The sequence below is a fragment of the Rhinopithecus roxellana genome, chromosome 1 (genome assembly GCF_007565055.1).
Source record: "Rhinopithecus roxellana isolate Shanxi Qingling chromosome 1, ASM756505v1, whole genome shotgun sequence".
Taxonomy (NCBI): Eukaryota; Metazoa; Chordata; class Mammalia; order Primates; family Cercopithecidae; genus Rhinopithecus; species Rhinopithecus roxellana.
The window spans coordinates 21,245,701-21,269,622 of NC_044549.1; the positions used below are offsets into that span (position 1 = coordinate 21,245,701).

A 23,922-nucleotide genomic window follows, 5' to 3' on the forward strand; every position below is an offset into this window, starting at 1 on the left:
GCTAGATGTTAAACTCTTCTCTGTTCCTTAGACACATCAGAACTTTCCATGTTTTTGTGATTTTTGCACTTTGTATCCTGCCTACTTGGGTCACCCCATTTTCATCTGGCTTTTCAAGATGTAATTTTAAAATCCAGTCCACATGCTATCTCTTCCCGGATCTTCTTGGCTAGGTTACCTCTGTCCTCAACCTCTCTCCTATGTGTTTTTACTGTACTTATAAGTCTCCAAGTTGACTCTATCTATCTATCTATCTATCTATCTATCTATCTATCTATCTATCTACTTACCATCTATATACTTTCTGATTTCTCAGAGGATTCTAATCTCTTTGGTCAAAGCATTATGTGTTTCAACTATGTCTTTTTGGTATCCATAGCATCTAGTGAACATTGTACATCGTGCAGATTCTTAGTTTTTATTTTATTAATGATGATATTACAAAGAATATTTCTTAGCAATGATACTCAAAGCAGTGGTTTTACATATAGAAATTAAGTGGCCACAGGCATGAAAAGAGAAATGATTCAGCCAGGTCATGACTGCTCTGTTATTTATTGTTTTTTTAGGAAAATCTACTTCCTCATCGAGCACCCCTACGGAGTTCTGCAGGAATGGTGGAACCTGGGGAAATGGCAGATGTATTTGTACAGAAGAGTGGAAAGGATTGAGATGTACAATTGGTAAATTACTTGGGATAATGTTAAGGTGTAAGGTTTACGTCACTCTTGTATTAATAAGAATAGCAATAAAGCTTCTAGAAGCTTCAGTTAATGGTTACAGAAACAATGGGCATAATGATGATGGCTTTAGGATGTGTTTATCAGCTCAATAGTAAAAGTTGAGTTTTCTTCTTGGGCAATTTATCAGTATATTCAATGCACCTTATCTGTTTCCTGACTACTAAGTTTTTCTGCAAACTCACAGTTGTGTTACCTGCTGGCTGCAGTGACTAATCCAGGGCAATGAATGACATGATTCTCTCAGGTTCTTTCAATTGGTAATATGCCATAATATCCCATTTCAAATATCACCACTCTAATATATTTAACTTTTCTGAAATCAAGATGCATCTTCCTAAGAATATACTTATATTAAATTTTTATCTTTTCTTCCTTTACCTTGAAGAGTTATTATTAAGTTAGTGGTGTGATTTCAATCAATTGTGTCTCAGAATCAAAGTTCAAGGCTATGTTTAAATTTGAGGTGTGCTTCTCAACACCGTACAATTCATGCTGTCTGCTTAGGGTTCAGAGCCCTAGATATCCACTGCTGTCATTTCCTATACTCCTACCGGTCAACATATCCCACAGACCCCATGAATTTGCCTTTTTGCTTTGCCCACATCCTCATGATACCGTTGACCACTATAGGCTCTATATTTTTAGTTCTCAAGATTCCAACTAATGTTACAGTAGCCTAGCTCACATTCCCTCTCTACCCAGGTTTATATTGTGCACATTTTAACTGGAACCTGTTATCTAACATACTAGTTATTCTAATGGCAATAACTTAACCAGATAGGAAAGTATAAAAGTTCCTCACAGGTCAGTGGGTTCTATAAGCCTTCTACTGCCTTTCACATTTCACTGCATACGTTCTGAACTTTGACTTTTATCTGGTTTCAATTTTTTAAAAGCATGATTTATAATAAAGAATTTTTTTCTCTTTTTTACAGCTAATTTTTGTGAAAAAAGTACCTATATGGGTTTTACTTTTGCCAGAATCCCAGTGGGCAGATATGGACCATCCTTGCAAACATGTGGCAAGGATACTCCAAATGGTATGTGTTTTCCCAAACATTTACTCTATTTACGCATAAGAATTACTATGCTGAGTCATACCTCTCATACCTCCAACTAGTGTTAGGTCCCTGAAGGGCATCAGGAAAGGTTTTGTGGAAGGACTTGACTTCCTTTCATGATGCTAATGTTCAAAACTTAAGGTAGTATCTCACAAAATCTTAAATTTCCCAAAAGTTTAATATGAATCAGTTGTTTGTGAATTCCTCTGAATCTTTCCTCAATTGGTTTATTTTTCCAGCTTTTGCTTTCTCCTGGAGTTTAATTAAATTGACATTTGCTCCTTTAGTTATATAATTTAAACAAAAATTTCTAATCAGTCAAAATTATGGACTAATATTATATCTATTTTCAGATTTCATTTTTCCAGGTAAAGATGCATGGTTAAGTCTGTTTATAGTTGGAAGTCCTTCACCTTCTTGGTCATTTTAGTTATCCATCTTGGAACATTCTCTAACTTCATTCTACTTTTCTTGACGTGACTACATTACTTGTATACAGGCATTCAGAGAGTGAAAGAGTAAATAGAATTTTCTGTTTCTAATATGGTCCCTGATAATATCCAAGATTTTGATGATTCACTTCAGTGCTACATTGGGTAATATCTTGTGAGTGTAGGCTTTAGAAATTCCTAGATTCTATCCTGATAACAAGAGCCTATTATGCTGTTTAATTTTCCCTAATGTTTTACCTGTCCCTTGTTTGCCTTGACTTGCATCTGAGCAATCTTCTCACATCGTCCTGCAGTTAATTCAGTACTTCCTATGGGACTAGATATCTCAGGAATACAGCCAATTATAAATCAACGACAAAAATGTTTGATAAAACTACTGCTGGCAATGGCCCTGAAGGGAATGTGACATTTTACTTAGATATTTATTTTTGTGTGTGTCAGGGGAACTCTGAAACACTAAATAAATTAAATGAATTGCTCTTTTTAAATTGCTTTTTATCTTATTATTATGAGAAATTTTGCAGATCTGCATTTGATTTGTGGAATTCAAATTGCTTCTGCCATATACATCATTGTGTTAGTCCATTCTTGCATTGCTATAAAGAAATACCTGAAATGCCATATCAGTCATGCTTACTCAAGTATTCATGATCCTACTCTCTCCATAAGTCCTCCTGAATTTTTTACTCGGAGCGTAAAAGGGGCTTCTACCATGTTGACACTTACTATACATACTATATATACCATACTTTACTATCTGGTATGCTATTATCTGGTATGCTATTGATACCTATTGTCTTGATTTTACATGTTTTGTGTGTTCTAAATATTTCATAATGGCTTATAAAACAAATACAACTTACAAAACATAACTGTGCTACTGAATTAGGAAGAGCAAAGGTGTCAGTCACATACCCTTGAAGAGTCATCACACTTGTTTAATATACATTAATTCTTTGGGACAAGAGACTCAACATTTTTTATTTGGTTATAATTTTTCTTTTCTGAGCACCTATTAGGAAAACATGTTTATAATATTTACCATCAAATTTCAGATTGAGCCTATAATTTTACATATTTAGATTCTAACTGTTGGCAATTTTGCTTTTGGTTTTATATTAATAATTACTTCTAATGACTCAATATTATATACCAAATGATCAAAATACTTTTCAATGGTTTTTGAGTGGGGATATTTACACTTTTAGGTAACACTGAAGAAAAGATGCATCTGACATGTGTCCACTTAAAAGTTATTTATAGCCCATAAATACGTTAGAAATTTTCATGATGTCATGGTGTAGAGGTGAAGCCATCATATAAATTAAGAGTGACTCCAACTTTGTGCTTTACATGTTATTGAAGCAATCTCTAATTTCAGTGTTTCTAGTTGTTGTCCCAAGAAGGAGTTGCCCAAAACTTGTCCTGAGGAAAAATCTACCTTTTGGTCAGCTGTCCCTCCAATTATGATTTTTTTCTGTATCAGCTACTTAAGTATTAACTACAGGAAGGCAGTGAGGTAGGGAGGCTTACGTGATAATCCTAGGAAATAAACCAAATGACCCAGCAAACATTTATTGAGAGGCAACCAAACATCTAATAAATACAATAGAATATAACAGAACTCTTTGCCTTTCAGCTGATTCAGATTTGCATAAAGCAGTCAAGATCAACATATAATTCAATATCTATTAGGAATTTTTCCTATTTTTTCTAGTCTCTCAGCCTAGTATTCTGTCATCATATCCACTTGAAAGCCATTATGTGCCTTATTGTTGAAAGGTAAATCTTACTTGAAGACATCAAAGGAAGGAAATAGTCAACTGGTCTTTTGAAGTCCAGATTCAAAAATCAAGACAATAAGTGGTATCTGCCTAAAAATAATATGCAATAATTTTTAATAAATAACTTTTAATAAAAATTAGTTATTGCCTAAAAATACTATGCAATAATTTTAATAAATAATTATTTTTAATAAAAAATTTATTTTTATTAAAGCAGGCAATCCAATGGCAGTCCGGCTGTGCAATCTCTCTCCATATGGAGAGATAGAATTACAAAATGTGACAATAGGAAATTGCAATGAAAATCTGGAAACCCTGGAGGAGCAGGTATGCCATATGACTCACTGATGGGCAACTGGAAGAAGTTCTGATTCCGTGCAGTTTCTGTTCTTCAGATACCTGAGGGTCAAATCAATGCTTTTAAAACTCTCAAATTAGAAATAACGAAAACTAGTGACTGAAGCCACTCTTATTTATTTATTTAATTACTTATTTTGAGACCTAGTTTTGCTTGTGTCACCCAGGCTGGAGTTCAATGGCACCATCTCAGCTCACTGCAACCTCCGCCTCCCAGGTTGAAGCAATCCTTCTGCGTCAGCCTCCCGAGCAAGCTGGGATTACACATGCCACCATGCCCGACTAATTTTTGTATTTTTAGTCGAGACGGGGGTTTCACTGTGTTGGCTAGGCTGGTCTCGAACTCCTGACCACAGGTGATCCGCTTGCCTCGGCCTCCCAAAGTGCTAGGGTTACGGGCATAGTAAGCCACCGCACCCGGCCGCCGCTCTTATTTTTAAAAGTTGACATCTGTTTGTGAAAAAGGACAGCTGGTTCATCAAATTTCAGCAAATGATAATCAATAGCACATTGAAAATGGCTTCATCTTTGTAGATCAGTGAAGTTTTGACTGGATATAGATTCCTGACATTTAACACCAAAGGAAAGCCTCTTGATAGTGTAATTGGACCAGAATGAAGAGAAAGAAACTATAATCAAAGACCCTTTGAAACAGGAAACTCCAAACCTGATGCGGGTCTCAGGGCAGTATCTATGAGCAGGTGAAACAGAAAGTACATCTAACTAGATGTTTTTTTCATGCAGATTAAATTATTTTGACTGAAGTTGTACCCAAATGCACATGCATGGAAGAGCTAACACTAGGGGACAAGCAAGGGGAGGAAGAGGAAACCAACCTTTACGTACAGTCTTTCATGTGCCTGGCATGTTGCATATGTTATCACATTTAATCCCTATAAAACTTCAGTGAGTTGAATGGTATTCCCATATTATAAATAATTATAGCCAATAACACTTACTAATTGTTGAGCACCTACTGCATGCCAAACGTTGTGCCAAATATTTAATGTATTTATTAATCATATTTAATTTTTATAACACCATAGATAGGTATTAATGTACACATTTTATAGATGAGGAAAATGTGGTTCTGAGAGGTGAAGCATTTTGTCTAGTGACCACAGACAGAAAGTGATAGAGCTGTTCTTTATTTAAAAGTTCACATTGTACTACCCTGGCTCCCTAATCACAGATGGGCAGGGTAGGGTTTGGGTGGGGACAGGATATGGAGAGTGGAGGTAGCTGCCAATCTCACAAGTGATGCCAACCCACAGACCGAGGAAAGATGCTAAATTTGGAATCTGACAAACCAGAGTTTGGTTCTTAGCTCTGCCACGTCTAAGCTGTGAGAAACTTGGTTGAGCTCCCTAACTTCTCTTGAAGGTGCACAACTCACAAAGTTGTTTTGCTTATTAAATGTGATAACACCTGTAAATATCTAACAGAGTGCCTAGCACATAGCAGGATCTAGCAATTGAATTGGAGTTATTTGTTTCTGTCTACTGATTGGATATTATTTCTGACACTTACCCAAGTGTGAATAACCTGTAACATTGGTATAATTTGTGAAATGATGCTGCCATCTAGTGAAAACGAAGACACACACACACACACACACACGCGCGTGTGCGCGCACGGACACCCAGCTTCACCTATGACAATATGGATTGGCATGTTTTAGCCCCACAACACAGAGTCCTGGGGCTAACTGGCACCTAGAGAGGTCATCTTGGCCAGTGCCTCCCTAACTACCAGTGCTGAAAAGCCAGTTTAAAAAATTTTGAACCCATTGCACAACAATAATTTTGTGAAATACAATAAAAATAAATTACTGGAAAAATGAAATGAAAAATATGCATAAAACGCAAACCAAAATTTTAGAACTATTAGGTTCAACAGCAAAAAATTGCTATATACATTTCTGACCAATTACTTTCAGTTTCTGTGCTTATCTCTCTATGACCTTCGTAACACACAGTGAACCAATGCTGGCCCATGGATACACTCTAGCAGCTCCAATCTAGCTAAGGCAGCCCCTTATATTTAATCAATGCTGTCAAACAGGAAAGGCTGGGAAAACCACTGGCCTGCACGTACTTTGTCCTTTACACAAGGAAAGATGCAAACGTGGAAAACTGAGTGAACATGATGTTCAGGAGATTGAGGCTCAGCTAAATTCCAACTTATTTACCTGCAGTTGCTTACAAAGTATTTGGACATAATTGTGTAAAGCTAGGGTTTTTTTTCCTGGTTTTTTAAACAGGTAAAGGATGTCGCAGCACCACTTAATAACATTTCTTCTGAAGTCCAGATTTTAACATCTGATGCCAATAAATTAACTGCTGAGAACATCAGTAGTGCTACGCGAGTGGTTGGGCAGATCTTCAACACTTCCAGAAATGCTTCACCTGAGGTAAAACTCACAAAGCTTTTTTTTTTTTTTTTTTTTTTTTTTTTTTTTTTTTTTTTTTTTTTTTAGAGGGGGTGTTGGGAAAGAAAGAGAGATGTCCTGAACTCCACTCCTTATTCCACAATATGAATTTGAGCATGGTTTAGGTTGCTTAAAGGTATTTTGCATAGCACTCCTGAGAGGTGCTCAAAGATATTAAAAAAAAGGGGCCTCTTTTCCAAATATTTTATTTTAGGATATTCATAATGATCATTATCTTGTTATCTTTTTTTTTGAGACAGAGTCTCATTCTGTCACCCAGGCTGGAGTGCAGTGGCACGATCTCAGGTCACTGCAACCTCTGCTTCCCAGGTTCAAGGGTTCAAGTGATTCTCAGCCTCCCAAGCATCTGGGACTACAGGCACACACCACCACACCTGGCTATCATGTTAAGTCTTTTAGGAAGTCCTGGAATGCATAAGTCTACTTCACCTTATGAATATGTTTACCAACTACATTTGACCTTACCATCCCTAGTGCATTCCAAGTGAATAATAGTTCAAGAACTTACTTTGGAACATGTGATTTTAAACTGCAATGTGTTTCTATTAAGAATATTTACATTTTAGTCTTGGCTTTCTGAAAACTTTAAGCCTAGTTTACATTCCTGATATTTTAACCTGCTAAACCCTGGTACTTGAAAACAAGTATACTCAACATTTACTAATTGGTATTAACATTTACTAGCTGGGTAGTGGTCAAACAGGGCTACAAACCACCAGTATAGACTCACCCTGTGTACAACTTGAATATCAACATGCCCTGAAAATAGTTACTCCTTTCTTCCATTCCCTTGAAATGTTTTATTTCAGAAAAAAATATTTTTGAAATATTTTTCCTACTGAAAAGTAAGTGGGATTCGAGTTAATAAAAATGGAATTGAAAGAGAAAATATTGACCTCCAAATGTAGAATTAATGGAAGGATTAACCAGTAGGCAGGAGGGCTTCAACACTCCCAAAGAGGGAAGTTAAATAGTAATCAAACACCAAAAGATCATCTCTCTGACACACTCCTGAGTTATTGATTGAAAGAAGACTACAAATTATTTTACTAAGTCTAATAGTTACTAAGACTAATAGTTACACTAAGTTTAATAGGCATACTAAGTATAACTTAGTTATGCTAAGTATTATGAGCTGTAATTTTTAACAATCAGAATACTGCAGTCTTCTTATTTTGTTTCTGCTTTTGTATCCAAGTACTTAATTTTGTGTTCTTGGAGTTTGGTGGGGGTTCCGTGAAAGATCTTGCTATGAGGTCGAATTCAGAGACTCAAACCTCCTAATTCACTACCTTAATTTATATTTTCACTTTGCCCTATCTTGATTCTCTCGGTCATCTTATGTGGATCAAATAATAAACCTTTAATTTTGTAAAATGCTTGCCACTACATTATCATATCAGTGATGCCACTTGCTACTGTAATGATTCACAATGATAATGATGGTGATGATAACGTATGATATATGCTTCTCTGATGATCAGTATCTTCTCCTTGGCAGGCAAAGAAAATTGCCATAGTAACAGTGAGTCAACTCCTAGATGCCAGTGGAGATGCTTTTCAACAAGCTGCTGCTACTGCTAATAATGATGCCCTTACAACGTAAGCACAAATTCAATTTGGAGAGAAAACTTGACTAAGTGCTGTTTACTTTCCTAGGCTAAAGTATTTCTCTCATCGATGCAGTAACTGATTCCTCTGGAATGTAGATAAGAGCTGTGACTTTCCACTTGACCTTCAGTTACTAGATGGAGTGGTATATGTTACCTCCTGCATCCAGGGGTGCTGGCCATGGCCTGGGAGATAGGGAGTAACTGGGCTGATTTAGATTAGAACTTGTTTTCCTCACCTTAGTTTGGCATGAACAAGGGGCAACTTCCATGCACGGCAAGACCTCTTCCATCTTCTTTTGCAACACTTAGAGCTACAGAGAACAGCTCACTTTGCAGGACATACTGCCATCCCCCAAGCTCCACCTCACTTCTCTCTTTCCAAGGCCCTGGTGTGTTTTGATTATTTTCCTTAGCTTTCCTGATGATGTTTTCTTGACCCCTTTGTGGGACTTGTGAGAGGGGTGCCCCGTTGACTCAGCCCACTCCACTCAACCCCTTGTGGGAGGGAACGTTTAGATGAGCAAGTGTGGGAATCAGCCAGTCACTTCTCCGCTGGCAGGAGCAAACTCTCTGCAGGCCCCATGGCAGCATCCAGGTGGGGTGCCTGCAACCCCAAAGCCCCAGAGGGCATGTTACAATGCTCTGTTAGCTCCACCATCCATGGACAGCATTGCATTACCAGCCCAGTGGGCCCTTTGCCTTGTCACATGGGGTGGCTGCCCTCTGCCAGTGAGGGCGAAGGGCCAGTGTAACAGACTTTTTGGGTACCTGCACTTGGCGGGTCCCAAATTCTTGTCCAGTGCCCAAGAAGAATTAGGTCACATGGACAAATTGAAGGATGGTGAATGCAGAGAATTTAAAAAAAAAATTTTTTTTTTATTATACTTTAAGTTCTAGGGTACATGTGCATAACGTGCAGGTTTGTTACATATGTATACTTGTGCCATGTTGGTGTGCTGCACCCATCAACTCGTCAGCACCCATCAATTCATCATTTATATCAGGTATAACTCCCAATGCAATCCCTCCCCCCTCCCCCCTCCCCATGATAGGCCCCGGTGTGTGATGTTCCCCTTCCCGAGTCCAGGTGATGTCATTGTTCAGTTCCCACCTATGAGTGAGAACATGTGGTGTTTGGTTTTCTGTTCTTGTGATAGTTTGCTAAGAATGATGGTTTCCAGCTGCATCCATGTCCCTACAAAGGACGCAAACTCATCCTTTTTTATGGCTGCATAGTATTCCATGGTGTATATGTGCCACATTTTCTTAATCCAGTCTGTCACAGATGGACATTTGGGTTGATTCCAAGTCTTTGCTATTGTGAATAGTGCCACAATAAACATACATGTGCATGTGTCTTTATAGCAGCATGATTTATAATCCTTTGGGTATATACCCAGTAGTGGGATGGCTGGGTCATATGGTACATCTAGTTCTAGATCCTTGAGGAATTGCCATACTGTTTTCCATAATGGTTGAACTAGTTTACAATCCCACCAACAGTGTAAAAGTGTTCCTATTTCTCCACATCCTCTCCAACACCTGTTGTTTCCTGACTTTTTAATGATTGCCATTCTAACTGGTGTGAGATGGTATCTCATTGTGGTTTTGATTTGCATTTCTCTGATGGCGAGTGATGATGAGCATTTTTTCATGTGTCTGTTGGCTGTATGAATGTCTTCTTTTGAGAAATGTCTGTTCATATCCTTTGCCCACTTTTTGATGGGGTTGTTTTTTTCTTGTATATTTGTTTGAGTTCTTTGTAGATTCTGGATATTAGCCCTTTGTCAGATGAGTAGATTGCAAAAATTTTCTCCTATTCTGTAGGTTGCCTGTTCACTCTGATGGTTGTTTCTTTTGCTGTGCAGAAGCTCCTTAGTTTAATTAGATCCCATTTGTCAATTTTTGCTTTTGCTGCCGTTGCTTTTGGTGTTTTAGACATGAAGTCCTTGCCCATGCCTATGTCCTGAATGGTATTACCTAGGTTTTCTTCTAGGGTTTTTATGGTATTAGGTCTAACATTTAAGTCTCTAATCCATCTTGAATTAATCTTCATATAAGGAGTAAGGAACGGATCCCGTTTCAGCTTTCTACTTATGGCTAGCCAATTTTCCCAGCACCATTTATTAAATAGGGAATCCTTTCCTCATTTCTTGTTTCTCTCAGGTTTGTCAAAGATCAGATGGCTGTAGATGTGTGGTATTATTTCTGAGGACTCTGTTCTGTTCCATTGGTCTATATCTGCAGAGAATTTTATTAAGTGATGAGGGCAGCTCTCAGTGGAGAGGGGAGCTGGAAAGCATGTGAGAAAGACAGGATGCTCTCCCCTGAAGTCAAGTCACCTCTCAGCCTCTCTCTTCTGAAGTCAGGTTGCCTCTCACTGTCTCTGAAGTCAAGTCACCTCTTCCTGACGTCCAGCCACTTCTCTTCTCTACCAGCTGAGTCTGGGGTCTTTATAGGCACAGGATAGGGGAGTAGGGCAGGCTGTAGTTTTGGAAAAGGCAATATTTGATTGGTAAAAATACATTATTCAGAAAGAACCAACCAGTGGGAGAGAGTGGGTAAACAGGGATTGAAGTCTCACTTTGGGTTTCAGACTACTTTTGGCTTGAAGTTTTCCCCCTGGGATCCACCCCTTTCTGCTTAGAGTTTCTCTGCCTCCTCCTTTTCTGACCAACACTACATTGAAAAAAAAAAAGAACTCCACTTGCTTTCTCTCCTTTCTCCTCCTCTTTTCTGGATTACTGTTGATTGAACATTTGTATTAAAACTCATATACTTTATTCATAGAGACCCCTTATTGGTAATCACTCTATTTTTACCTTATGTACAGTTGTCAAAACCCTTTTAAAACTTACATCAGCATGCATGCTTTTGTAGAAAAATAAGAAAATATGTAGCTTAGCAAAATTGAAAAAATTATCTTACCTTTATTACCCTGTTGGCCTATATTCCAGGCTTTTTCCCTCTGTTTCTCTGTGTGTGTGTGTTTGTGTGTGTGTATGTATGTGTATGTATATTACATACTATGTTGATTCATAACTTGCTTTTGTCAATTAATACCTTACAAACTTTTTTCTATAAACATCTTTTATATAAATATCTATATATCTACATCATAATTTTAGATTACTGCATTATATGAGCAAACTTTCATCGAACTGGTTATCTGCTCAGCAGCTGGACATTTACGTTGCTGGGAGTCTTTTAATGTTCTAAGTAATTAGCATTCTGGTACATAATCTTTATTTACATGACCCATTATTTTCTCAGGAGAAATTCCTAGAAGTAGTTCTTAGTTTTCTGATGATTATGACCAGTACCTACTTAGTGTTGAATTTTCAAAGTAGAAAAAGCGCAAAGGCACAAAATAGAGCATTCAAAGATTATAATTCTGAGAGGTGGTGGTAGAGGTTGAGTGAACAGTTTTACTAGCATACTTTGTGACTTCAGATTTCAATAGGAGTCTGGGCCCTTCTCATGGAGAATGTGGATGTCTCTCATTTTTCTTGACATATGAGAAGGAAGTGGCCATGGGGTCCAGAGTCTATGTTCAGTGAACAGAGAGGCCAAGAGCCAGAGTGGGCTCCCTTCACAGCTGAAAGTTTTGTGTTTGCAGAGTCTTGCTAGAGGGGAAGAATGAATGTTTTTGGTGAGAAAGCTGAGAAAAGAGAAGTTGTGGGATTTGAACATCACAGGTCACAAAGCAGATAGGAACATTTTCCTAAAAATAAACAATTTTACTGGCTTAATATATAAAGGAAAATACAATTTTGTGTGATTTATATGCAATTTCCAAATAGTTTTAAAGGAGGTGGTTAGAGGATAAATAAAATTTTAAAGTATAGGATACATTGAACTATAAAATAGTGTAAGCATGCTCAATTCCTCCTTTCATCACTCTGAATTTCTAGTCCAACTATTTTCTAATAATGTTCTATCAGTTTATCCTCTACCAGCGTGATCTTTTGCATAGGCTCTTGTGGACTCAGATCCTTCCTTCATTCACGTAGATAAGGCTTCTTCCTCTGCCTCTAGCCCCAAAGTCAGGTCACCAACCCTTTAGCTCTCTTTAGGAGAATACTCTTGATGAGCTGCCAACAGAGGTCATCTCTCCCCAGAAGGAAATTAAGTGTTGTTCAGGACGACACTTGATTTCCAAACTCTATCTTCTGAACCTAGGCCAGATGCTGGGTTCCCTGACAGACATCACGCCTTAGTCATCCATTTCACTTTGACTTCTTCCTTCTTTCATTCCAGTTTTCTCTTGGTGTCTCTCAGTAGCTCCCTTTCTATAGCATAGGGAGAAGTGGAGAGGGTGAGACTAAAAAGGAGGAGAGTGACAGGGCAGAAAGACTCCACCCCAGCTTCAGCCATCTCAAGTTGTCAAAGAGAAGGCCTCTAGTGCCCATTCTCTTTTTCTAAATTGAGTAGAGGCAGAATGTCAATGTGGGCAGAGCTCTGGGGGTGTAGGGTTTCTGCTGGTGAGGGCATCATAGTACAATCAAGTTTAGGACTTCACCTCACAATTTTTTTTCCTTTTTTTGAGATGGAGTCTTGCTCTGTCACCCAGGCTGGGGTACAGTGGCACGATCTCAGCTCACTGCAACCTCCGCCTCCCAGGTTCAAGCGATTCTCCTGTCTCAGCCTCCCTAGTAACTGGGATTACAGGCATGCGCCACCAAGTCCAGCTAATTTTGTAGTTTTAGTAGTTTAGTAGAGACAGGGTTTCACCATGTTGATCAGACTAATCTGGAACTCCTGGCCTCAAGTGATCCACACGCCTTGGCCTCCCAGACTGTTGGGGTTACAGGCATAAGCCACTGCGACTGGCTGACCTCACCATTGTAGACACTGGTTGCAAAGTCTGATCTGTAACCTCAGATCTTTGACCTCATATTGAAGGTCATAATTACCCTGGTTTATCTGACTTTGGGAATGCAAAATGCCTCCCTAGCACTGACCACCTGTATATTTACATTTCACTTTTCTTTTTGTATTTCTCTTCCAGCTAGCCTGGCACCCACTCAGATTATCCTGACCAAATAGAGATTTATTATAAATGGGCATATGGGGTCTCATGGAGGTCCAAGAACTGGATCATAATATAGTGGGCCTTGTCAACCCAAAACAATCAAAAAGGTCAGAATCTAGTTTAAAGAGAGTTCATTCAATTGCAAAGTTTAAGGACAGCTGCCTGGGAAGCACAAATTCCAGAAAATGAAAGTCAATGTTTTGAAGTATATAAGTTTGGGATCATTCAGATAAACAAAGTTTAGGGAAGCTTAACAGAGTTTTAATGTCTTTCTGTATAAGGCTTGACGCATGGTTATAGTGATCTGATTAGCTGAGGTAGTCTTTTTCTTTTGGGAAAGGTGTATTTAACATTCCACACTGAAGATGTAACAATTACACTGAAGACCTAACAATCATGAGCCAGCTGGTCTGAGTTAGGTACAGGACAAAAAAGGAGGCAATTAATCTGTAACATAGATCAGTCATTAGAAAGGGGAAAGGTCTGGCCTCTCTGAGTCACTTACAGAACAAGAACAGTGAGGAAGAGAGTTAATCTATAACCTAATAAGCAGAAGTTGCAAACATACTACATGTGATTCAGTCTCCAGGGCTTAACTTCCTTTTTGACGTAATAAATTTAGAGGGTGTTGAAATTTTATTTTCTTTTATTGCCATATGGACCCCGGAGCAGGAAGATGACTGATGATCCAAGGCAGCTTTGGAAGCCTTAGTAGAGAAGTTTACAGGTCTTTTCTTATTTTCAACAGGAAGAATTAGCCTCTTATTTTTAATTTGTGTTTTTTTCTTATGATATAATGACCTCTTTGGCTCCCTCTAAATTATGACTTTCCTGATATAACTACAGCACTAATCAAAAAAAATCCTGTGTCCAAGAATTTGATACCTTATTTTTGTCAATTGTGCCAGGTGGATGACCACTTTCTGGATTGGCTTCTCCGGGGCAGGTGTCCATCTGTAATCTTATCAGTTATGATAAGAGGAAGAAAGAATTACAGGAAACAAAAAAATGACCTTAGAAGTAGCTGTGGTTAGAGCAACCCTGTAAAAGTGGGAACGTGAAAAACACCTCCTGTATATCTACCACGTCTTCCTTTTAGCTTGCAAATGCCTGAGGGAGCAGCTGCTGGTACTCCCACTGTTTCACAGAGTGCTGACCTCTAAGTAGATACTCAACAGATACTGTTTGGGAGAATGATATTCTTAGCAGGTTGGAGTTTTGTTAGGTATTCCTCCCATTGAAAGCAGCTCTGGGGTATGTGTGAATTGCTGAAAATGGTTTTATAAAAGGAAAACATTTCAATCAGAGGATCTAACCTGAATGTTTTCATACGAATGATGATTACATTCTCTTTATCAAGCAATCCTCAATTATTGTAAACTTTCTCTTTATCTCATTTGGAGGTAGAGAAAAGATATTTTAGTGTCAGAAATAAAGATTTGGCATATAGAGCAACTACATTTTGATGAAATCCTTTCATTTCTGGAAAAACTAGACTGATTATTTTACATACAGAGGTTTTGTTTGGTCAAGTACAGAAACAGTTCAAATATATAGGAAACAAGAACAAGGAAAGGTCATATGACTTTTCTTTGGAGAACGCCAAATCAACAGGTTGCTGCTACTCCCTCCCACCTTCCATCTAATCTATCTTTGAACTTAGCCAAAGTAGAAAAGAACATTGTAAAAACCTTCAGGGTCTAGTTCAGAGCTGAGGCAATGAGCTCAGAGCTCTGCTCTTTGTTGGTTCCATCTAAACTGTCACCTCAGGAACGAACAACTTATAAAACATGCTTTGGATCCTAAGGGATTTGGGTGAGAGGAAGAAGATGAATAAATGGAAATGGATTCTCACCACTGGAGAAAAAATTAGGATTGCATTCCTTGCCAATGGTGGGTGGCAACACCATCCTTCTGTGTGAGGAGCATCATGGTAAAGACTATTTCTTTAGGGAATTCTATAATTCTTGAGTTCTACCTTTTTGCCATCTATGCTCAAAGGGTAGCCTTCAGTGAGGACGGTCCACCTGAACTGTCTTATTTAAGTACATGTAATGCAACACAACTCTAGAAAAGAAAACCAATTATTCTCAGGCAGTTGTTAATGCTGTCATGACCACACGATTCTATGCTCATGTTTTTCTGCTGTAGTATAAGACAGAACACATACCTTTCGTTTTATGACAAAATCTTGAGTATTAAATTGTGTTTTATTATATGCAGGCTTATTGAGCAAATGGAGACTTATTCCTTGTCTTTGGGTAATCAATCAGTGGTAGAACCTAACATAGCAATACAGTCAGCAAATTTCTCTTCAGAAGATGCTGTGGGACCTTTAAGTGTTCGCTTCTCTGTGCAGAAAGGTGAGCTGTTAATCTTATTTGCTTGTAACAGTAAAGAGCATTCTGCTACCAATGATGAATAATAATGCTCTACTCACGATAATGTAGACTTTTACAATTCTACTGTTTCCCTTCTCATATAGGAGCTAGCAGTTCTCTACTTTCTGGTTCAACATCTATACATACAAACGTGGATGGCCTTAACCCAGATGGACAGACTGAACTTCAGGTCTTGCTTAATATGACGAAAAGTAGGTCTCAAACTTTGTGACATTTTAAAAATTGGACTCGAATTCATGGAACTAATAACTTTTAATTTACTGAAGGAGAAATAATGTCTGCTTAGTTTCATACTGAGTAATTTGCATTTGAGTATGTTTGAGCTCTGACATATTATGGTAATCTCAACCCTACTATTCTAAGTCGAAAAGATAATTTCTTTGTTTTTTCTTCTTTCAAAAGCCTTTTGGAAGGTAGCAGAATTGAAATGTTCAGGCCATGTACACAAATATGTTTTCCTACAAAAATCTTGCTAAGGTGGTTCTGTTTTACACTTACACATTTAAAACATGTTCAATCACAAGCTCTGACCATGTTTACTAGCGGCATGACACTCTCAGGCTCAGATGCACCCCGCAGACCTAACCCTGGAGAAGTCCGTGTAATTGGCACAGCCATCATTTAGTAGTATCAATTTTAGGTTATCTCCTCTCTATGGTGTCTACCACGTGCTCACTATTATCCTGCATATAACCTTTCAGAAATTCTTACAAGTAACTTAAAGTGGTTGTATTTTTCAAAGCCTAAAAAAAAGATAAGTAAAACAAACACACACATTTACTTTTCATTTCTCCCCAAACAAAAAAACCCGATGCCAGAAAGTATATGTGTTAGATAGAATAAATGTATAATAGCAGTAAAAAAGAAGAGAGTATTATTCGTGAATCTGGCACTCTGGAATTTGCTCTCATTTGCTTTGGCCACATGCTTTGCGATGGTAAAGACTAAATCTAAGTCTTCTATGTTCTTGTGCATTTATTCTTTTAATTTAAAAATACTTCACGCATACAGAAAAGTACAGAAAGTAATGTGAGGAGTACCTATGTAACTACCAGCCAGGTAAACAAATGTCAATTTTTCCTATATTTGCTTCAGATCTCTTTAAAAAAGAGAGAGACGATATTACAGATGCACCTGAAGCCTTCTACCTCACAAATCACTGCAGCCTCAACTTCCCAGGAGGCAGCAATCCTCCAGCCTCAGTCTCCCGAGTAGGTGGGACTGCATAGGTATGCCCTGCTAATTAAAAAAAAAAAAATTTAAATTTTTTTGTAGAGACAGAATCTCGCTATGTTGCTCAGGCTGGTCTCAAACTCTTGGCTCAAGTGATCCTCCTGCCTCGACCTCTTAAAGTATTGGGATTATAGCCATAAGCCACTGTGCCTAGTCTCATTCTTTTATTTTTAAAGAAAACAAAAAAACCTTGCTCTACTTTTAGGGTTAACTTTTCATTTAGTGTCCAGGAGAAACAATTTGGTGATGTCAATGTACTGTGAACAAAAGCCAGCAACCCATCCCTTTCTCTCCAGGTGGAGGCTCCAACAACTGCCACAGAGGAGGACAATTTGGGGGCTGTCAGGGCCTTGCCTGTCTCCCTCTCAAATCAGATGACTGAATACTCTGGTCTCACACCACAACATTTTCCTTTTATCACTTGTGAAAGACAACAGAGTTTAGGAAATTAATTCAGTTAAAATGTATACTGTTGATGCTTCTGCTGTTTTAAATATGCCAACAGTTGTATAAAGAGTTAGGAGGCAGTCCGGGTTCTTTGACTGCTGCTGCCAACGGGCTGGGTGCAAAACCCTCCACAGCAGCGATGGTCTTTCAGGATCTTTGATGAACGGCTGATTCCTTTTTCCAATGTCCAGAAGATGTTTCACAGTAGCCTGCTAGCCTTGGGAGAAGCCCATGATTGTCATGACACAGCACGGGACAATAGTTGAAGAGATGGTGAAGAGTGCCTGCCTCAAAAACTCCACAGAAAAAGTGACTTGAGCTCCTTGCTCCGTGACTTAACACCACTTGTCCCCTTTGAACGGGAGACCGACCTCATCTGGGCTCAGCCATCCTGGTGTCCCAGCTTTGCTATTTCCTGTCTCATCTTCTGTCATTGCAGGAGGCAACATGGGCTGGGGCTGCCCACATGTCGTGTTCACTCTCTCCATCTCTCATGTATAAAGCAAGACGTTTACTTTATACATGAGATCCTTGCAATACCTTTTTGAGGTGGATTAGGCAGAAATTCTCATTCCTATGCAGAAGGCAAGGAAACTGAAGCTCAGAAAGAAAAATTAATATGGTGGAATGGCCTACCATGGGTTATATGTATTACTTACATATTGCAATTAGGTAAAGGTTCAACCAGTAAACCATTTTTACTGTACTTTATTAAAATATTAAGCAGCTATGCACTTCTACAACAATGTGAGATATTGTTTTTTGTTTACCCTACAGTTCACTTATTGATCTTAATGTCTTTTTCTCCCTATAGGTAACAGCAAGGCATGTGGCTTTGTAGTTTATCAAAATGACAAGCTTTTCCAATCAAAAACTTTTACAGCTAAATCAAATTTTAGTCAAAAAATTATCTCAAGCAAAACTGATGAAAATGAGCAAGATCAGAGTGCTTCTGTTGACATGGTCTTTAGTCCAAGGGTGAGTTTTTCATTGCAGATACAAGAAAAAAGTGTCCTCATGCTTTCTGTCTTTCTGATGGTGGCAGCTGAGACTGAGTAGAGTAATACAGGCGAAGAAGGGAGTAGGAGGAAAGGGCAGGGGTTTCCATGAACAGAAATAATAAAAATTCAGACCAATCTTGAATACCAAAAGCAGGGATATTTTGAATAAAAGAAATCTACAGCAAAACTCTTCAAAAGATTCTTTGATGTATCCATTTAAATATTCCTCCCAATCATATCTTTTGTCAAACTAACTAAATGCAAAGTTAGCTAATTTAAATTTTATCTCCCTTTTTCCCTCTCCTTAATCATAATGAATGTGCTAATGCTTAGTATATATTTAATTCATTTCTCAGATGACTGTCTTATACTACTTGATTTTTTTAGCCCAATTAAGCATTTAGAAATAGTAATTGTAATTGTCTTGTCAATTCACAGTACGACCAAAAAGAATTTCAACTCTATTCCTATGCCTGCGTCTATTGGAATTTGTCAACAAGGGACTGGGACACGTATGGCTGTCAAAAAGACAAGGGCACTGATGGATTCCTGCGCTGCCGCTGCAACCATACTACTAATTTTGCTGTATTAATGGTAAGGATGTACATAGCAATCTCTTTCCAGATGAGAATTTTCCTTACACACAATTCTAGTATGTGCTCCTTGGAGATAACTTTGGGATTTAATTTACATAGATTCTCAACTCATATTAAATAGAAAAACAGGAAATAAAATAATAGGACTAAAGGCTGGGTGCGGTGGCTCACCCCTGTAACCCCAGCACTTTGTGAGGCCGAGGCAGGCAGATCACAAGGTCAGGAGTTCAAGACCAGCCTGACCAACATGGTGAAACTCCATCTCTAGTAAAAATACAAAAATCAGCCGGGCGTGGTGGTGCACGCCTGTAATCCCAGCTACTGGGGAGGCTGAGGCAGGAGAATTGCTTGAACCTGGGAGACAGAGGTTGCAGTGAGCCGAGATCGCACCATTGCACTCCAGCCTGGGCGACAGAGTGAGACTCCGTCTCGAAAACAAAACAAAACAAACAAAAAAATAGGACTAAGGTAAAGGCAAGTAGAATAGAACTTTTTGCTATGTGGTCTTAGGATAGAGAGGTCAGCACTGTGTATTTGATCATGGGAAGGGAGCCCATGTGCGGAAGAAAAGCTGGTGGACTCCATTCAACTAACTCACATGTTCTGAAGCATAAACTTGTTATAGCCAGAGGTAAAGCTGTATAGCTGTGTGTCGGAGACAGGTTCAATATTTCCTTAGCTATATGTGGAGAGTTTAAATCATTACCCAAAGCTTTTCGCATTGAAATTGCTCAAGTTACTAAGTTTTTGCTAGAAGATACAAAAGAAAAAACTCTTTAATTCCTTCAATTTGTCCCCTGGTTTCTCCGTGTATTCTTTGATTCTTTTACTCTAAAGCTATACTGTGCAAGCAACTGATAATACTTAGCTCTGGTGTGCAGCTGTGCTTGCATCTCTCAAGGTTCTTGTGCTGACCCTTGTAAGAAGAGGGGCTTCTGTATGTTCTATTTCCAGAAATCTGTTATTCTGGTGAAACAAAGAAAATGTTAGTTTATATACTTGATGGAATGTTTTCTATACATGATGGAATGGGGAGTTATGGAGAGTGTTCTTCTCCTTAGTAAGGGACTATTAATGTTATGAATCTCCCAAGGAGAAGCAGATGTTTTCATTTCCCAGTAGCTATAATATAGCCATATTTGGGAAGCCAGTGGAGACTGGTGGAACGTACTTGTATAGCTTACATTATCAAAGCATAGAACCTTGCTTTTTAAAACTTTTTGAGATAACGGTAGTTTTCTCATTTTAATTATAAAAACTCTCTTATTTTAATTCATTTGGATTATTTCTATTCTAACTTGTATTACAGAGAGGTCTGCTTTCTCAGTCAGGAGATACAGGAGAAAAATTTAACTTTTTGATATCTTAAAGTCATAGGATCATCGATTAGCTATGTAAAGCTCAGGTTGCTATACATGTTAAATGGTACAGTTTACTTTACTAGTTATCTATTCCCTTTCTTGAGGTTAGGCTTTCAGCTATGTCTTCTCACTAGTATCTGACTGCCTCAATGCCTATGTACCTACATTTGTAATTAGTTTTGGTTTGCAATATTTTTTTTAAAATGGCTGATTAAAATCGCATGTGAAGTAAGAGCAAATAGGCTCTGAGTGAAAAGATTATTTTTAAAATCTGAAGACCTATGAATCTTACGATTCTTTTTGCATCTACTTGGTATACTACACACAAGAAATAACATAAAATTTTGGTTTTATTATTTTTAAATGTGTATTTTGTTTTTATTTCTATAAAAGCAATACACAGGCATTGCATAAACTATGAAAGTATATACTAAACAAAAATATACTGATATGGAAAAATGTTTATGAAAAAGTAAAATGGCAGTTCAAGCATAATGCTATTAGGTTAACAAACCCCTGTGTGTTTGTGTAATAGACATAGATAGTATTTTTAAGCATGTAAGAAAAAAAGATAGGCTCTCAAGAGGTAGGTATGGTGTGGGGTAGCTGGCAGTATAAAGGAACATATGCTTTTTTATTAGGCCTCTATATTCCTTTCATATTTTACAAGTAAGCATACAGTGCTTTTCTAATTTTAACAACTTAAAAAATCAGAAAGTACAGATAAGCAAAATGAACTATACATATCCAACCCACCCTGTGACCATTACCACTACCTCACCAGATTTCTAAGATTACATACTCATATGGTATATATTTTCATATATATATACACACACACCCACACAAACATGTTGAGAGATATATAAATATATTACACAAAAATAAGACTTCCTTTAAAAAATTAACAGGGTATGAGCATCTTTCCATATTTATGAAAATATTTCTGTAACTTTATTTTTAGTGCATCAACTTAGATATACTTAGAGTCCAGTTACACATAAAAATAATGTCATGAATAAGTGAGGCAACTTTTGACAATTTAGATCTAATTCAAACAATTTTGATTTTAGACATCAAGGAAGAGTATAAATAGTTGACTTGTGAACAACATGAGACTGTATGGGTCCACTTAATATGTGGATTTTTTTCAATAAAAAAGTCTGCCCTCCACATTGGCCCTCCACATTCTGCATCCACAAGGAAACATAGATGGAAAATAACACAGTATTTTCAGAGTGTAAAACTGGTATATGGAGGCCAGCTTTTCACATCAGCAGGTTCCACAGGACCAACTGCAGGACTTGAATATGCACAGCTTTTGGCATCTGCAAGTTGTTTTGAATCACTCCCCCCGCAAATACCAAGGCATGACTGTATATTTTTCCCTAACGGAATGAGTTAGATAATTATTCTCAAGCCTGTACTTCAGGTAAACTGCTCAGCAATAAGGGGTTGATGTATTTCACTTTTAAATATATCAAGAGCTTTTCAAAAGGAAGATATTCTGGCAACTGTCTGGTTATTTTGACCCATGTAACTCTGTGATGTTGACTTTCATTAACATTTCAGGGATGATTATTTAAAAATATGAGTCTTAACTTGTTTTTCAGACTTTCAAAAAGGATTATCAGTATCCCAAATCACTCGACATATTATCCAACGCTGGATGTGCACTGTCTATTACTGGTCTGACTCTCACAATTATATTTCAGATTGTCACCAGGTAAGAGCAGAAGCAGGCTCTTTTCAGAAAAGAAATTGCTATCTTGATATAATTTACTCTGAGAATTCTCATAAGAATGTAGTGTCTTTGAACTAGACGAGAACTCAGAGATGTACTTACTTTATAGAGAAGGACATTCAGGCCTGGAAAGGCTAAGAAATACACACTAATAAATATATAATTACAAATTGTGGCAAGTGCCTTGAAAGAAAATTATATGCCACTTATTTACAAGTTTGTCATGTAAAATTAATGTGGTCCTGCAGCTCATGAATGCTATAATTCCTTAGTGTTGAATAGAATCATGCCTATCAATTTGTATTTGTAAAGGAAAGAGACATTGCAAACAGCATTTTTTAAAAAAAGTAATTTAAAAAATATATCGAGCTTTCAAATGGTGAAACGTTTTCCAAAAATATATGGTTTTCAAATGATGAAAGTTTTTGAATCCCATACCTTAAAGTCTAATTTTAAATAATGATCTATAAACAAATACTTCTCTCCACCTTGACCCCTTCATTTGAGGTCCAATTTTGTATCCCATTCATTATGTTTTGTCACAGGCTACATTTTTTAACTGCCTGCGGTCTTTTAGAAGCTCGTTCATTTATTCATTTACTCTGTTTACTGTGTGTTTCCTGTGTCAACTTCACATTTCATGTTTGTCTGGTCTTTCATGACACTGAAATTTTTCAAGCATCCAGGCCAGTTACTTTGAAAAATGTTCCACAATGAAGATTTGTCTGAAATTTTCTTCATGAAGAGATGCAGGTTAATTATTTTTGGTGGGAACACTGCAATCATGGATTTTTTTTAGTGTGACACAACAAGAAATGCATATCAGTGTGTCTCATTATTGTAGGCTGTAAGTTTGATTCCTCGTTTAAAGTGATGTCTGCCAGATTTCCACATTTTTCCCCCGTGTAAATAATAGGTGACTCTTGGGGTGCCACTTTGAGGCTGCATGGTATCCTGTTGCCCAAAAATCTTTTACTTAATGATCTTGTTACTCATCCTTACTGGAACAAATTATTACATTAGTAGTTGAAAAATGGTGATCTTCTAGTCTATCATTCTTTCTATATTTGTTTGCTATACTCTTTTGCAAAAAGCATACTTCCCAGTGTAGCCAGAGGGAGCCACTTCATGTTGTTTTGTCATGTCTCAGTCTTTAGTCACTTCCTTATTTCAATCACAGCAAAATGATCATCTTTCACTTTCTGTGCCTCATACCTGAACCAGCCATTTCTCCAAAGAGCCAGAATTGTTTTCGATTCCTTTTCTTCCCCTTTTCACATTAAATGAGTCTCTTGCCATTCATTTAAAAGTTTTACAGTGAGTGCTTATGTTGCAAGGAGCTGAATACAAACCTATGAACAGAGAGATAATCTCCTATCTCTCATGAAATATACACTTTTGGGGGGCAGAAGGAAGACATTATAAAAATATATACACAACTGAATATATAGTTACAAATTGTGGTAAGTGCCTTGAAGGAAAATTACATACCACGTAATTACATGTTTGTCATGTAAAATTAAATGCCTCTTAAATTTGTCTCATTATTTGTATTTCTACCATCACCACAGTTGTACTGACGATTATTTGGCCCCATAAGGATGAGTCATAGTTGCTGCATAACCAGTTTCTTTGCCCAAA

The 23,922-nt window shown here is 37.7% G+C and overlaps 1 protein-coding gene across 2 annotated transcripts in view; it reads left to right on the plus strand.

The window, feature by feature from the left end:
* Positions 1-23,922, plus strand: part of ADGRG7 (adhesion G protein-coupled receptor G7) — a 73,001-nt gene that overhangs the window by 22,658 nt on the left and 26,421 nt on the right. The window contains exons 2-11 of one of the 2 annotated variants that reach the window (XM_010368845.2): positions 570-683; positions 1,679-1,783; positions 4,255-4,367; positions 6,661-6,810; positions 8,351-8,451; positions 15,721-15,860; positions 15,983-16,090; positions 18,394-18,557; positions 19,019-19,174; positions 22,151-22,263. In XM_010368845.2, coding sequence (XP_010367147.2) covers positions 570-683; positions 1,679-1,783; positions 4,255-4,367; positions 6,661-6,810; positions 8,351-8,451; positions 15,721-15,860; positions 15,983-16,090; positions 18,394-18,557; positions 19,019-19,174; positions 22,151-22,263 — 1,264 coding nt within the window. Of the gene's footprint in view, positions 1-569; positions 684-1,678; positions 1,784-4,254; positions 4,368-6,520; positions 6,811-8,350; positions 8,452-15,720; positions 15,861-15,982; positions 16,091-18,393; positions 18,558-19,018; positions 19,175-22,150; positions 22,264-23,922 lie in introns of those variants that run through there. The other variant, XM_030938174.1, reaches the window with a different exon arrangement.